The following is a 13,796-nucleotide window of genomic DNA, read 5'->3' as shown; positions in this document are numbered from 1 at the left end:
ACTCTTCCTTGAGAGGCCAGAGAGCTTGAGGCTTGATAGCCTTCTGTCGCTGGTGGCATAGAGGCTTCTTAGAACACGTGTAGCAGAGACTGGACATCCAGCATAGAGAGATTAAAGAGCATTTGGAGGTTAAGTAGAATGATAGTGTTTAGAGCACTCAGCATTGTGGAGGAGGCGATCGCTGAGGATGAGGGAAGGCTTGTAAGAAGGCAACACAGTGCAGTGTTGCTTAAGCGATCCCCCAAGGGGCACACTTTGGCCCCCATCCAAGGGCCATGGTTAAGTGGCCAAGTAAATGGCTTTGGTCCTTAGAATGAACAGGTTAGGTTGCATTTCCTTCTAGGGCCTTCCTCCCCTGAAAGTTGAGGAAAAGACCATAATCCCCTTTGAAAGGGACCCATCCCAAGGCCCCTCCAAATGTCTCAGGTTTGCTTTAATCTATTTGTATAAGAGGGCCTGAAAGGTGGGGACAGACATCAGTCTGGGATGGATGAGGACAACCATGTTTTCATAGGAGAAACCCACTTCCACCCATGTTTGAAGTCACCAGTTTGCTATGACACTTTCCCTCCTTTCAAGACCCTTCACACATCTTATCCCTTTTGATGTTGAAATCTTTGTCCCTCCTCCTGAGACTATTCATTTGCTCTGAAGATAAAAGCTCAGGGGAAAGCTAGGGACTTAATCACACACCTACAGTTGGATCAAGATGCGGTCTGACCCAGCTCTTATGGCCTCTTTCCTACTGCTGCTGCCCCTGGTGCTTCCAGGACAGCCTCAGGTACAGGGAGAGGATGTAAGTATCATGTAGGAGAGAGATGGTTCTATATTTTGGGGTGGCTGACGTTTTCATTCTCATGTTGTTTAAGAATTCCTACATCCTTGGCAAGAGTGAAGGTAGAGAGAACTCGAAGAGGAAAGTTGAATGGTGGGGCAGCATTTTGTTCTAATTTTCACTTAGGTCGTATGGGCACAGGATGAGATACAGAGATAGAGACAGAGATGAGTTGCTCTATTTTAGCTTCTGCCTTAATCTAAAACCTACTGAAGTGAGTTTCAGGCTGGAGACATAACCAGAATAAACTATGGGTATGAGAGCTCAAAAAGATATGGTAGAGGGTAAAACTCAGAGAAGTATAGAGGCCATATGTTTAGATGTTTCTATAAAGGAACTCCAGTTGCTATAATGAGCCTAGTCTAAAAACTGAGGAAGGAACTTTCAATCTAGTGAGAGTTTATTCAGCTTCAAATAGAAGTGGGAACTAATTAAAGAATTATAATAACACATTTAAGTGACTGTATTACAAGCAGGTAGGTTCTATTACAGGTGTTGTATGTATGTATATATGTATGTATGCATGCATGTATGTATCTACTTTCCTATCATCTATATATCTATCTATCTATCTATCTATCTATCTATCTATCTATCTATCTATCTACCTACCTACCTACCTACCTACCTACCTACCTACCTACCTATCTTAAAGTAAAATAGGGTAAATCACACAATGTCTGCCACTATCCACCTGAAGGTACTGGGGGCACAGAGAGATATGCAATGTCAAGAGAGAAAAAAAGGGAATATAGCTCTAGAATCAGTGAATTTGAACTGGATGTGAGCAAGTCACATTATGGCAAGGGTAAGAAGATTTCAACACATGTGTTTCTTAGCCCTAGAGCTGCTGCATGCTTTGCCTGGTTCACTGTGGCCAGGTTGCTCCCTCCTACCTTTCTGAGCTTATGCTGACCCACTCCATCATAATGTAGAGCCATGTAGCTGCCTTCCATGTTAGAGCACAAGATCTGGAATAAATGTTAAATTTTGGAGAAGCTCGCGGCCTTGTCAGTTATTAATTACATGATTTTGTAAGGTTCCTATAGTTTAAGAACCTTGTGGTTTTTTAAAAATTTTTATTGAATTGGGTATTTCTTATTTACATTTCAAATATTATTCCCTTTCTCTGTTTCCTGTCCATCAGTCCCCTAACCCCTCCCTCTCCCCTTCTACAAGGGTGTTCCCCTCCCCATCAACTCCTCCTTTAATGCCCTCCCAACAATCCCCTACACTGGGGGTCCAACCTTGGCAGGACCTAGGCCTTATCCTTCCACTGGTGCCCAACAAGGCCATCCTCTGCTACATATGCAGTTGGAACCATGGATCAGTCCATGTATAGTCTTTGGGTAGTGGTTTAGTCACTGGAAGCTCTGGTTGGTTGGCATTGTTGTTCTTATAGGGTTGCAAGCCCCTTCAGCTCTTTCAGTCCTTTCTCTAATTCCTCAGTTCAGTGGTTTGCTGCTAGCATTCACCTCTGTATTTGACATGTTCTGGCTGTCTCTCTCAGGAGAGATCTATATCTAGTTCTGGTCAGCATGTACTTCTTAGCTTCATCAATCTCTCTAGTTTTGGTGGCCATATATATATATATAGGCCACATGTGGGGCAGGCTCTGAATGGCAGTTCCTTCAGTCTCTGCTCTAAACTTTGCCTCCCTATCCCCTCTTATGGATATTTTTGTTCCCCCTTTAAAGAAGGAGTGAAGCACAGCATTTTGGTCATCCTTCTTGAGTTTCATGTGGTCCGTGCATTGCATCTTGGGTAATTCGAGCATTTGGGCTAATATCTACTTATCAATGAGTGCATACAATGTGTGTTTTTCTGTGATTGGGTTACCTCACTCAGGATGATATTTTCTAGTTCCCTCCATTTGCCTATGAGTTTCATGAAGTCATTGTTTTTAATAGCAGAATAGTACTTCATTGTGTAGACGTACCACATTTTCTGTATCCATTCCTCTGTTGAAGGGCATCTGGGTTCTTTCCAGCTTCTGGCTCTTATAAGTAAGGCTGCTATGAACATAGTGGAGCACGTGTCTTTGTTATATGTTGGGGCATCTTTTGGGTATATGCCCAGGAGAGGTATAGTTGGGTCCTCAGTCTGTGCAATGTCCAATTTTCTGAGGAACCTACAGACTGATTTCCAGTGTTTTTTTTTATTTTAATGGCAGTGCATGCATCACTGCTCACCTCATGCTATGTTCTTGTGTTAGATCTGAATCCAGATGTGGATGCCAACTGTTGCTTCTCTTGATGATTAGGAACTCTCTCTGCCTGTTTTCTAAAGGAGAGGCTGAGGTTGTGGAGATCTGTCACAAGTACTAAGAATGGAGACTTTGTAGAGAACCAAAGTTTCTTAAGCCTGCCTCAGCACTTTTCTGAAGGCCAGAATTGATACCTTCCCCCACACATGAAGGGAATATTGGCAATAGGCTATGTGGTGTGTAGCCATATCCATTCAGTACATGTTACAGGGTGAGGGTGGTCAAATAATGGAAGCTGGAAGGGAACTGAAACTTCACTGGCACATTAAAAATAACTCAAACTCCCAGCAGAGGGACCACTATGCAGTCAGTAGGATCTCCATGTGTGAAGTGAACTGTTCTTCAGCAGGGCTGGCTTCCTTTCCTGTTTCCCGTTTGCAAACAGCATGTGGTGGTCCAGTTGCTTCATTGCCCTCAGTGTGTCTTTGGTCTTGCTTTTGCAGCTGGTAAGAAGTGTATTAAGTTCTATGGATGAGAGTGGCACTTTCCAGTGTGTGGTCCATCTACCCAACAGCTCTATCTTCCTGCAGCAGCTGGAACAGCTACAGAGTACATTACAGGAGCTCATTGGCAAGTATGAACAAGAGCTGTCCAGGGTGAGTGATGGAGCTTTGTGTTGGAGTTGGGATAGTAGTTTTGGAAGCACACCCTTTATTGGTTTCAGCTTAGGAATGAGTCCATGGCAATGATTCCTTGTCTTTGAGATCAATCCTTAGAATCAAATGGAAAGCCAGTACTATTCTTATGGTCTCCAACAGTAATAACAATAAAACAAAGCTCATAGATGATTACAGGTGCTTTTTTTATTGATAGATAAATTACTAGCCATAGATTCATTGAAAAACAAGAAATTAGAACCATAGACAGACATGTAGTTTAATCAAAGGCTTGAAATCAGGATGACCAATGTGAAGGAGCAGAGAATAGGTTTGTGTCAACGAACTGAGTGTTGTGTTCATGGGTTTGTGGACTGATCTGGAAAGCCCAGCACTAAGCCTAATAAGGGCAAATGAGCGGAAATATTATATCTGCAGTCAAGTGTGGCAGTGAACCTTACTTGCTGAGCTCCCAAGTAAGCTTCATGATATAAGGTCAAACGAACAGTTGGTATTTTTATATTTTTTACTCATCTAAGTAGTCCTAAAGGGTGGCTCTAGAGTGTTCTATGGATGGTATAGGTGGAATTTTTTTGGCTCCAGAAAAAGAAGGACCTGAATATCCTCAGGTAAGAAATGGAGATAATAGTACTGTTAAATAAGGTGTTAGACATAGATGCTTTGTGAGTCATAATCTCTGGATGTGAATGGATGGGAAAAGTCATCATCCTTGACATTTAGAGGAACTATATACCTATCCTCTCATGCCCAGGTCAAGGAGTATGCACATGTCATTGAAGATCAAGACAGCCAGACTCTAGAACTGAGTCACATGCTGGAGGCCAGAAATCCTGGTGTCACTCTGTCCCAATATGACAACCCAGCCTTCAACCTGCTACGCCTGGAGCTAGAAGGAGCACAGGAGTTGGCAGCCCAGCTTAAGGCCAACGGAGGTGTGAGTGGAGCCTCAGACCTCCTCTATGAACTGCAGAACCGGGTGTGTAGATATATTAAAGAGCCCCCCCCTTACTCTCACAGCCCCTGTCTTACCTGGTGAAGTATATTTGACACCTTCAAAAACCCTTTCTTTCTGGAGAAAGATGATAGCATGAGTTGAGCTTGAGCAAACTCTATGATCCTGCAATCTCATATTCTCAGGTGACCAATGCCAGTCTGACCTTGAAGCTTCTGGTTGACTCTGACCGTCAAAGCTTCCATGCCCTCCAAGAGGAAGTGGACATCCTTGAGGGCCAACTAAGTGAGTGCGAGAGGGAAAAGGAACAGGAACAATCCTCCAGACACCCTGGTCCACCTCTGGCTCCTGGTGAGTTCACAGACTGGTTTCCCCAAGATTTTGTTTCTCAACGATTGGGCCAATACATGCTTGCTATAGTAAACTGAGGGACTAAGGGGAAGCCAGTAAAGATCTTGATAAGGAATAAATCTTCAGTTTCCTGTTCATACCAAGATTGGTATCTTCTCACGGACATAATCACATATGCAGCCATTCATACTGCTCCTAGCCCAGCATGTGCATTTGTCTCTATTCCTGCAAAATCAGTCTATTTATATGATTATGTGTACACTTATGTGCATGAACATGCTCTCAAGCACACATGTGATAATTATGGTCCATACTCTGCTTCCTATGGGTTACACACCTAGCTTATATCTTGTCCACTCTCCCCTGTAGGTTCCTGTGCTCATGGAGGCCTGCAGAAAGTGAGCAGACCCCTTGTGGTAAAGCTCAATTGGAGGGGTTTATCATATAAGGCAGGTGCCTGGGGTCGCGACTCAGCACCCAATCCAGTTTCTTCCCTTTACTGGGTGGCTCCACTGCGTGCTGATGGCAGGTGAGTCCTAGATGACAAATTTTCGGTGCCTGGATCCATTCCATATGAACTTTAACCTGGCTCCAACAGGTTTCTCAGTAGCCCTAGTACAGATTCTTATCTTTGTCTTATGTTTGCTACTGAGCCAGCCAGGGTAGCCTAGGACTGGCAGTCCAACCAATACTTCCTATGGGACTTACATGGCTCCTACTACTCTGAAGTTTTTAATTTTATTGCAGACCAAAGTCTTATCCCAACTCAAATACAAACTGTCCTATAACTTATCTTTAGGGTTGAAATCTTTTGCTTAGAATTTCAAACAATGATCCTGGTCAACCTTGAGATATATAGTAAGATTGTAGTGAGGATGATTTTTAATATTGGCTTTATGCTAAGTGACTTCGGATTGATGAATCATTCTTAACTATGCAGAACCAGAGGGTAATTACATATATGACAAAACTTCATGAGATTACATGGAGAAGTAGGAATAACCACTGTAGGTGCTCTGACAAGTGTTTGTTGGTTAAATGAATGGCTAGTTGAATCAGTGAACAGTTATGCGAGCCCTTCAAGGTATCAGCTGGCTAGGAAGGTGGGTGCAACTCACTCAGGTTAAAGTCCATGTATGTGGAAGTGTGGTGTAGACCTACCTGAGCAGCAGTTCACGGGAGAGAGAAACAAATTTGAGTGGAACCAGCCTTTAAAGAGTCCTGCTTGAAGCTTTTCTGAAAGAAATGAACATTAGTCATAATAATGCTTCCCAACTTCAATTATTAGCCTATTTAGCCTGTAAGATACACCAGCAAGCCTGTATCTTTACTCCGGGTACTCTCAAGAGGCTAATTGGTAGAACTACTGCCCAATGTTAAAGCATTAAATGCTTATAACTTAAGAACGATTTTTATTGAAACTTCCTTGAACCTAACTCTAGAATCGTATTCCGCTCGCATCTCACCAGCAGGTGGCATGTAGTGCAGCCATGGTACAGATGCTGTCCGTAAAGGATGCATCAGCTACTATTTGTTATTTGCTCTTCATAATAAACACTATACTAAATTTATTGTTTTCAATGTCTAGGTCATTTCTCATAGTCAATGTTTTTTGTTATTCCTGTCAGGTTTCAGTTATAAACTCTGTGACTTCGAAGAAAGAATCTAAGCGTTCTGAGACCTAGCCCTATAATCTTTGAGGGTATCTTTGCTTTATGTAATATTTTCAGTATTATTTAATGAGAATATGCATTTACATGGCCGGCAGACACTGCAGTTGTTGCTTTTAGAATGGCTGTTCATTTGTTCATTTGGGCATAGTGCATAGTAAATAAAAGATGGAATATAAATTCCATTTGGCTCCAAAGTCTATGCTCTTAATTGGCATGTGAGGCTTCCCACTGTTATTTTTGTAGGTCAGAGAATTTCATATATAAATGCAATGTATGTTCATCATGACTACCCTTCCCTCCCTGACTCATCTCTAACTCTTCCTGTGTGCACCCCACATCTCCCTTTAAAATTTATATTCTCTTTTTCTGTAATTACACACACACACACACACACACACACACACACAAACCAAACACACACAGTGTTTCCCATATGTACCCATCTGTAGGGCTGACCACTTGGACATGGGCAAATCTGTTAGGGAGTTCGTGCCTGAAGAAAACAGATTCTCTTTCCCCCACAGTTATGGACTGCTTGTAGCTCTCTATCCCCTGGCAGTGACTTTGGGTGACTGTATTGTTGTAAATTCATTGGTACAAAATTTCTGTCATATCCAAAAGACACAGCAGGCTTCTGGTCCTTTGGTTGTTACACTTAATCTTTCCATCCTCTCTTCTATATTTCCTGGGTCATGTTATAGATGTTTCATTTGAGGATGACCATTTTCATAGTACTTTACTACCCTGGTTACTGCTGTAGTTAATGGTTCTAATGTTGGGTGGGGCTTGGCCTAGGTACTTTGACTATTATAGGCTGCACAAATCCTATGATGACCTGGTACTGCTGAAGCACTATGAGCAGTGGAAGATGGGCTATGGTGACGGCAGTGGCAACACCGTGTACAAGAACTTCATGTACTTTAATTACTATGGCACAAGATACATGGCCAAGGTGGACCTTTCCTCCAACACCCTAGTGCTACGACGACCATTGCCTGGTGCCACCTACAACAACCGCTTCTCATATGCTTGTGTGCCTTGGACTGACATAGATTTTGCTGGTGATGAGAAGGGACTGTGGGTTTTCTATGCCACAGAGGAGAGTAAAGGCAATCTGGTTGTAAGTCTTCTCAATGACAGCACCTTAGAAGTTGAGCAAACCTGGTATACCAGCCAGTATAAGCCTGCTCTTTCAGGGGCCTTCATGGCCTGTGGGGTGCTCTATGCTTTGCGTTCTCTAAGCACTCGTCAAGAGGAAATATTTTATGCTTATGACACGACCACTGGGCAGGAACACCACCTCAGCATCCTGTTGGACAAGATGCTGGAAACTCTGCATGGCATCAATTACTGCCCTTGGGATCACAGGCTCTATGTTTATAATGATGGGTTCTTAATAAATTATGACCTTACCTTCCTGACACTAAAGCTGCCAAGCTCTCCCATGAAAAGGCCTTCTGGGGCTCCAGCTCCATTCAAACCTATCAAATCCAACCAGCCATCTAGGATAAGAGACTCCATGACTCACCAGGGTCCTATTAGAAATATGTTTTCTCCCTCCCCTCTTGAAGGACGATTCCCTTAATAACTATCCCTCCAAATGATTGATTTTGTTTTGTAGATCATCAATATCTCAGTCGACACATTAAGGTACTAATAATGGCTTGCAAGGACTTGATTAAGAAACAAAAGACATTGTTAGCTAGGGAGGGGCTGGCAGGGTAGCTGAGTGCTGGATCATGTGTTTAGCATGTACCAGGCCCTAGATTCAATGCTTAGCACAGTAAGTGGGAAGAAAATGCATTATTCAATCCTTATCACTGAAAAAAATAACAAAAAAAATTAGCTAGAGAGATGGTGCCCTCTTTTTTTTTTCTGATGCTTGGTCATCATGCTTTAAAACTTCTCAGGATAGTACCTAGGATTCTAGGACCATGTGACCTTTAGTTTTCAGGGTTGAGTGCATCTGGCTTCAGTAGAGAAGATCCATGGAAGTTGGTTTTGAGAGTTGGGTAGAGAAGTTCCCTCTCAGATCTCCATACTCTGAAAAGGTTCTGCAGAGAAGGGAGGCAGAATCTTGGTCTGAAGATAAATTCTTTACTGCCCTCAACTGATCTTAAATTTGAGTAGGATTGAAAGAGGCACTTGGGCCTGACTATGTTCCAGGATGTCAGTCAGGATTTATAGCATGAGATATGGATGGGATTGTGGCTCAAGACATTCTCAATAAAGGCTTCTTGGTGTGATTGCAGGAAGTCTCCTAGTCTGTGTTTGTCCTTTTATCCTCCTCTTCAACATACTGAGAACATGCAGTTTCAAATTCTGTGTGTTCCTTATCTGGCTACACAATTCTCCCCTTTCTCTAGGCAGCTGTATACACTCAGATCCCCAAGCTAGAGAATGCATGTACTTTCCCTTTGTGAATATTCACAAATGTGAATCTTAGAACATGTGAAATTTAAATATATTTCTACATTTAAGTATCCATGTATACATTTAATATCCATTAATAATTCATGAGTTTCCTAGTTAAAAAGAAAAAAAAACCAAAAAACCAATCAAACATTAGTTCCAAGAATCCGAGTCCCAAGAATCTTGACTCTGGACTCCTGAGAACCTATCTCTTGGGAAATGCATCACTAAAGTTTGCACTGCTACCACTTGACCTAGAGGAACCTTCTGTCCTTGCTGTTTACTTAAGCCCTGCAAAGACCTTGAAATCCTTCACTCAGTCCGTTTTTGCTGGTCAGAGATAGAGATCAAACAACATGTAAATTAAGTGAATGAAAATGGGATGGGGGTTTATGGCTGGGAAACAGAAAAAGGGAATAACACTTGAAATGCAAATAAAAGATATCTAATTAAAAAAAAGAAAATGTGCTGTAAATAGCAACTTACTCACTTCTACTTTTGGGGTGTCTTTGTAAAAAGCCTCCACGGGAAAGAGGAACACTCCTCCATTGTTGGTGGGATTGCAGACTGGGAAAACCATTCTGGAAATCAGTCTGGAGGTTCCTCAGAAAATTGGACATTGAACTACCTGAGGATCCAGCTATACCTCTCTTGGGCATATACCCAAAAGATGCCCCAACATATAAAAACGACACGTGCTCCACTATGTTCATAGCAGCCTTATTTATAATAGACAGAAGCTGGAAAGAACCCAGATGCTCTTCAACAGAGGAATGGATACAGAAAATGTGGTACATCTACACAATGGAATATTACTCAGCTATCAAAAACAATGCCTTTATGAAATTCATAGATAGATGGTTGGAACTGGAAAATACCATCCTGAGTGAGGTAACCCAATCACAGAAAAACACACATGGTATGCACTCATTGATAAGTGGCTATTAGCCCAAATGCTTGAATTACCCTAGATGCATAGAACACATGAAACTTAAGACGGATGATCAAAATGTGAATGCTTCACTCCTTCTTTAAAAGGGGAACAAGAATACCCTTGGCAGGGAATAGAGAGGCAAAGATTAAAACAGAGACTGAAGGAACACCCATTCAGAGCCTGCCCCACATGTGGCCCATACATATACAGCCACCCAATTAGACAAGATGGATAAAGCAAAGTAGTGCAGGCTGACAGGAGCCAGATGTAGATCTCTCCTGAGAGAGACAGCCAGAATACAGCAAATACAGAGGCGAATGCCAGCAGCAAACCACTGAACTGAGAATAGGACCCCCGTTGGAGGAATCAGAGAAAGAACTGGAAGAGCTTGAAGGGGCTCGAGACCCCTTATGAACAAAAATGCCAAGCAACCAGAGCTTCCAGGGACTAAACCACTACCTAAAGACTATACATGGACTGACCCTGGACTCTGACCTCATAGGTAGCAATGCATATCCTAGTAAGAGCACCAGTGGAAGGGGAAGCCCTTGGTCCTGCTAAGACTGAACTCCCAGTGAACGTGACTGCTTGGGGGGAGGGTGGCAATGGGGGGAGAATGGGGAGGGGAACACCCATAAAGAAGGGGAGGGGGGTTAGGAGGATGTTTGCCCGGAAACTGGGAAAGGGAATAACACTCGAAATGTAAATAAGAAATACTCAAGTTAATAAAAAAAAAAAAAGCCTCCATGGCCAGTCTCATCAGTCTCATATCTACTTCCTGGAGAAAACAATCATATATGGACACATTCTCATTTAAGTCAACAATCTCACAGTCTAGACCTCAGAGTACTTAAGATTTTCACATAAGATTTTCACTTTTGTTTCATTTTTCTTTCTTCAAACATTATTTTATTTAATTAATTTAGTTTTGGAGACAAGGTCTCACTATCCTGGCTGGCCTGGAACATACTCTGTAGAGCAGACTCACCATCGACATCTTCCTGTCTCTGCTTCCAGAGTGCTGGGGTTAAAGGCACGACTTATCAAGTCTGACCTCCATTTCCCTTTCTAATGGTCACTTTGTAAAGATCATTAGCAAAATTAATAAGTCCTTCCTGTGATGTAGACTTCATTCTTTCTGTCTAGATTGAGTCTTTTTAATGTTTTCAGCAGATCTAGCACTTTATACAATAAGCCTAGCCATTCCAACACACGGCACTATAAAAAACACACATTCCATGTCTTGTCTTATTGCTACTATTATTATTTACTGGGAACTTTTATCTTCATTTTTTAAAAATCTTCCCTATTTTGTTTTATTGCAAAGAGAAACATCTGCACTCTCCCAAATTTATTCATCTCCATTTCATCATGATGTATTGTGAGGCTTAAGTTGACATCACAATATTTCTTTTCTGAACACCCTCGGGGGTGGGGCAGCTGTGAAGGGTCATCACTACTTAGTCCACTCTGTGCCAAGTATGAGTCAGTAGCCACGCCAGGCCTCAGCTGGGCCACATCTGGAGAATTGGGGTGAGGGTTCAACATCGAATAATTCTGGCTTTTGCCCATTCATGCCTTTTAGGGGCATCAAGAAAAATTAACCTATGACCTCAGAACACAACACCTGCAACGAAGGCCAGCAGGACCACTTGCCTGCCCTCACCTCCCTACCCCTGCTTCTGCCTAATCTCCATCTGACTATCCACTAAGGTCTATGCCGCATATTATCTCTCGGTCACCTAGGATGCCCCAGAGCAGGCATCCTGCAGGTGTGCCTGCAGATGGGAATATCCCTCCAGGTGTCATTCGAGTGATTGTGAAGACTCCAGGCAACCAGAACGTCTTTACAGTAGCTGAAGACACCTCAGTGAGACAATTCAAGGAACAACTGTCTTCTCACTTCAAATGCCAAATGGAACAACTGGTACTGGTGTCCATGGGCCGCCTCCTAAAAGACCATGACACACTGAGCCAGAGGGGCATCACAGATGGCCACACCATCCATGTCGTCATCAAATCCAAGCATGGCTCCAGGTCCCTGACTCACTCTTTCCGGAACCTGTTAACCAACAATCCGTGCCATCAAGACAGAAACCCCAAAGGAAATAGCAGCACAGTGTGCCAATCTGCAGGCATGAGTGAAACCAAAGTGGAATCATCCATTCTCATGGAGCCGGATGCATCCAAGGTGTGTACTCAAGACCCGGAAGTGGGTAGTCCAGAGCAGATTGAACAGATGCTGGAGACTCTTTGTGTCCAGAGACTGCTGTCTAATATGTTCTTCATGCATCAGCTGCCCCCAGAACACCCAGATATGCAAGATCTGATACAGCAGAACCCAGAAGTTTCCCATCTCCTTGACAATTCTGAGATCCTATGCCAGACTCTGGAGCTGGCTAGGCACCTTGCCATCATCCAAGAGATAATGCAGATCCAGCAGCCAGCACAGAACCCTGAGCATACACTGAACCCACAGCCATACTTGGGCTTGGAGACAATTCCAAATGGAAACATTGTCCTAGGCCAGGGCTATGACAATTTCAATGACCACATGCTCAATGGTGTGCATGTGCATGATCTTTTGGAGGACGACTCTTTTACAGCTCTTCTGGCTGAACAAGTACTAGAACAAGTCCAGACTCCTTCGCTATGTCAACCACCACCCCAAGAACAATGGGGCCAGCTCTCTTCTTCCCAAGTCATTTTTGCAAATTCTTGTGGATTTTTAACTACCCCAACAGAGGCTAATCTAAACACCACCAACAATGCTTCCAGGGAAAATCCAGCCATAGCTGCCACCCAGGGCCAAAGCAATGTCTGTGCTGTTCAGCAGCCAACTGAGATCCCATCCTTATGCACCATACCAGTCATCCAGGAGCCTCGAGAAGGCGATAAGGATACTACCATCCCTCAAGGGAGCTCTGCCCAGTGGTTAGAGGAAGATCTCCAGCAGTCAGAAGAGCAGTCCAGTTCTCAGATCACAAGAAGCATGATCCAGTTGCTTAGGACCCACCCACACATGGCAGCTGAGATGCTGCTGCTTTTGAATCCGCCTCAACTGAATGAGCAGTGGAGGCAGCAAACTGCCACACCCTTGCAGTCGTCCCAGCTTTCTGACTTGCTTTTAGCCCTAGCCAACCCCAAAACATCGCAAGCACTATTACAAATTGAGCATGGTCTGCAGCTATTGGCTACAGAGGCTCCTGCCCTTTTACCCTACATTGAACCTTACCTATGGGGTCTGGGTTGGCTTATTCCTTCCAGCTGTGACTACCTTGATACAGTGCCCTGGACTTGGAATGTGCAAGACACAGTTGAGCCTCAGTGTCCTGAAAGTTGCCACAAATCTGGAACAGTCCTTCAGAGAGAACAGCCTCTGTCTGGAGACTCTTCCCATTCCCTACAAGCCCCCGAGGTTCGTTTCAGCAAAGAGATGGAATGTCTTCAGGCCATGGGATTTGTGAATTATAATGCCAACTTGCAAGCTCTCATTGCTACTGATGGTGACACTAATGCTGCTATTCACAAACTCAAGGCTTCTCAGGGATTCTAACCATTATGTCTCCCCATCTGCTTTCTACTGCATGCTGACCCATCTGACCACTTCACCTGCCTTTCCTACCTTTCCTGATGTTTCCAACTGGGAGCAGCCCTGGAACAGGAGAAACCAATCAATCTTGCTCAACTGAATACTAGCTTACTGGTCATGGCTGGAAGAACTGTCAATAAAATGGCTACACTTACTTGCCTTCA

At 43.4% G+C, this 13,796-nt stretch overlaps 2 protein-coding genes across 3 annotated transcripts; both read left to right on the top strand.

The window, feature by feature from the left end:
- Nucleotides 1-577: 577 nt before the first annotated feature.
- On the top strand, nucleotides 578-8,939 carry Olfm5 (olfactomedin 5). 2 transcript variants are annotated; one of them, XM_063285421.1, is made up of 6 exons: nucleotides 578-796; nucleotides 3,545-3,697; nucleotides 4,470-4,694; nucleotides 4,856-5,021; nucleotides 5,391-5,550; nucleotides 7,490-8,939. In XM_063285421.1, exons 1-6 carry the CDS (start codon nucleotides 710-712, stop codon nucleotides 8,277-8,279), a joined length of 1,581 nt encoding a protein of 526 aa, XP_063141491.1. In that variant the 5' UTR covers nucleotides 578-709; the 3' UTR covers nucleotides 8,280-8,939. The 2 variants fall into 2 exon arrangements, with proteins under 2 accessions (XP_063141491.1, NP_001099757.1); NM_001106287.1 differs by having other exon boundaries at nucleotides 684-781; nucleotides 7,490-8,522.
- A 2,607-nt stretch (nucleotides 8,940-11,546) lies between these two features.
- On the top strand, nucleotides 11,547-13,796 carry Ubqlnl (ubiquilin-like). Its single transcript, NM_001013899.1, has one exon. The coding sequence runs from the start codon at nucleotides 11,758-11,760 to the stop codon at nucleotides 13,594-13,596; it is 1,839 nt and encodes a 612-aa protein (NP_001013921.1). The 5' UTR covers nucleotides 11,547-11,757; the 3' UTR covers nucleotides 13,597-13,796.

The sequence above is a fragment of the Rattus norvegicus genome, chromosome 1 (genome assembly GCF_036323735.1).
Source record: "Rattus norvegicus strain BN/NHsdMcwi chromosome 1, GRCr8, whole genome shotgun sequence".
NCBI classification, from domain to species: domain Eukaryota; kingdom Metazoa; phylum Chordata; class Mammalia; order Rodentia; family Muridae; genus Rattus; species Rattus norvegicus.
This window is presented reverse-complemented; position numbering and strand designations above follow the sequence as displayed.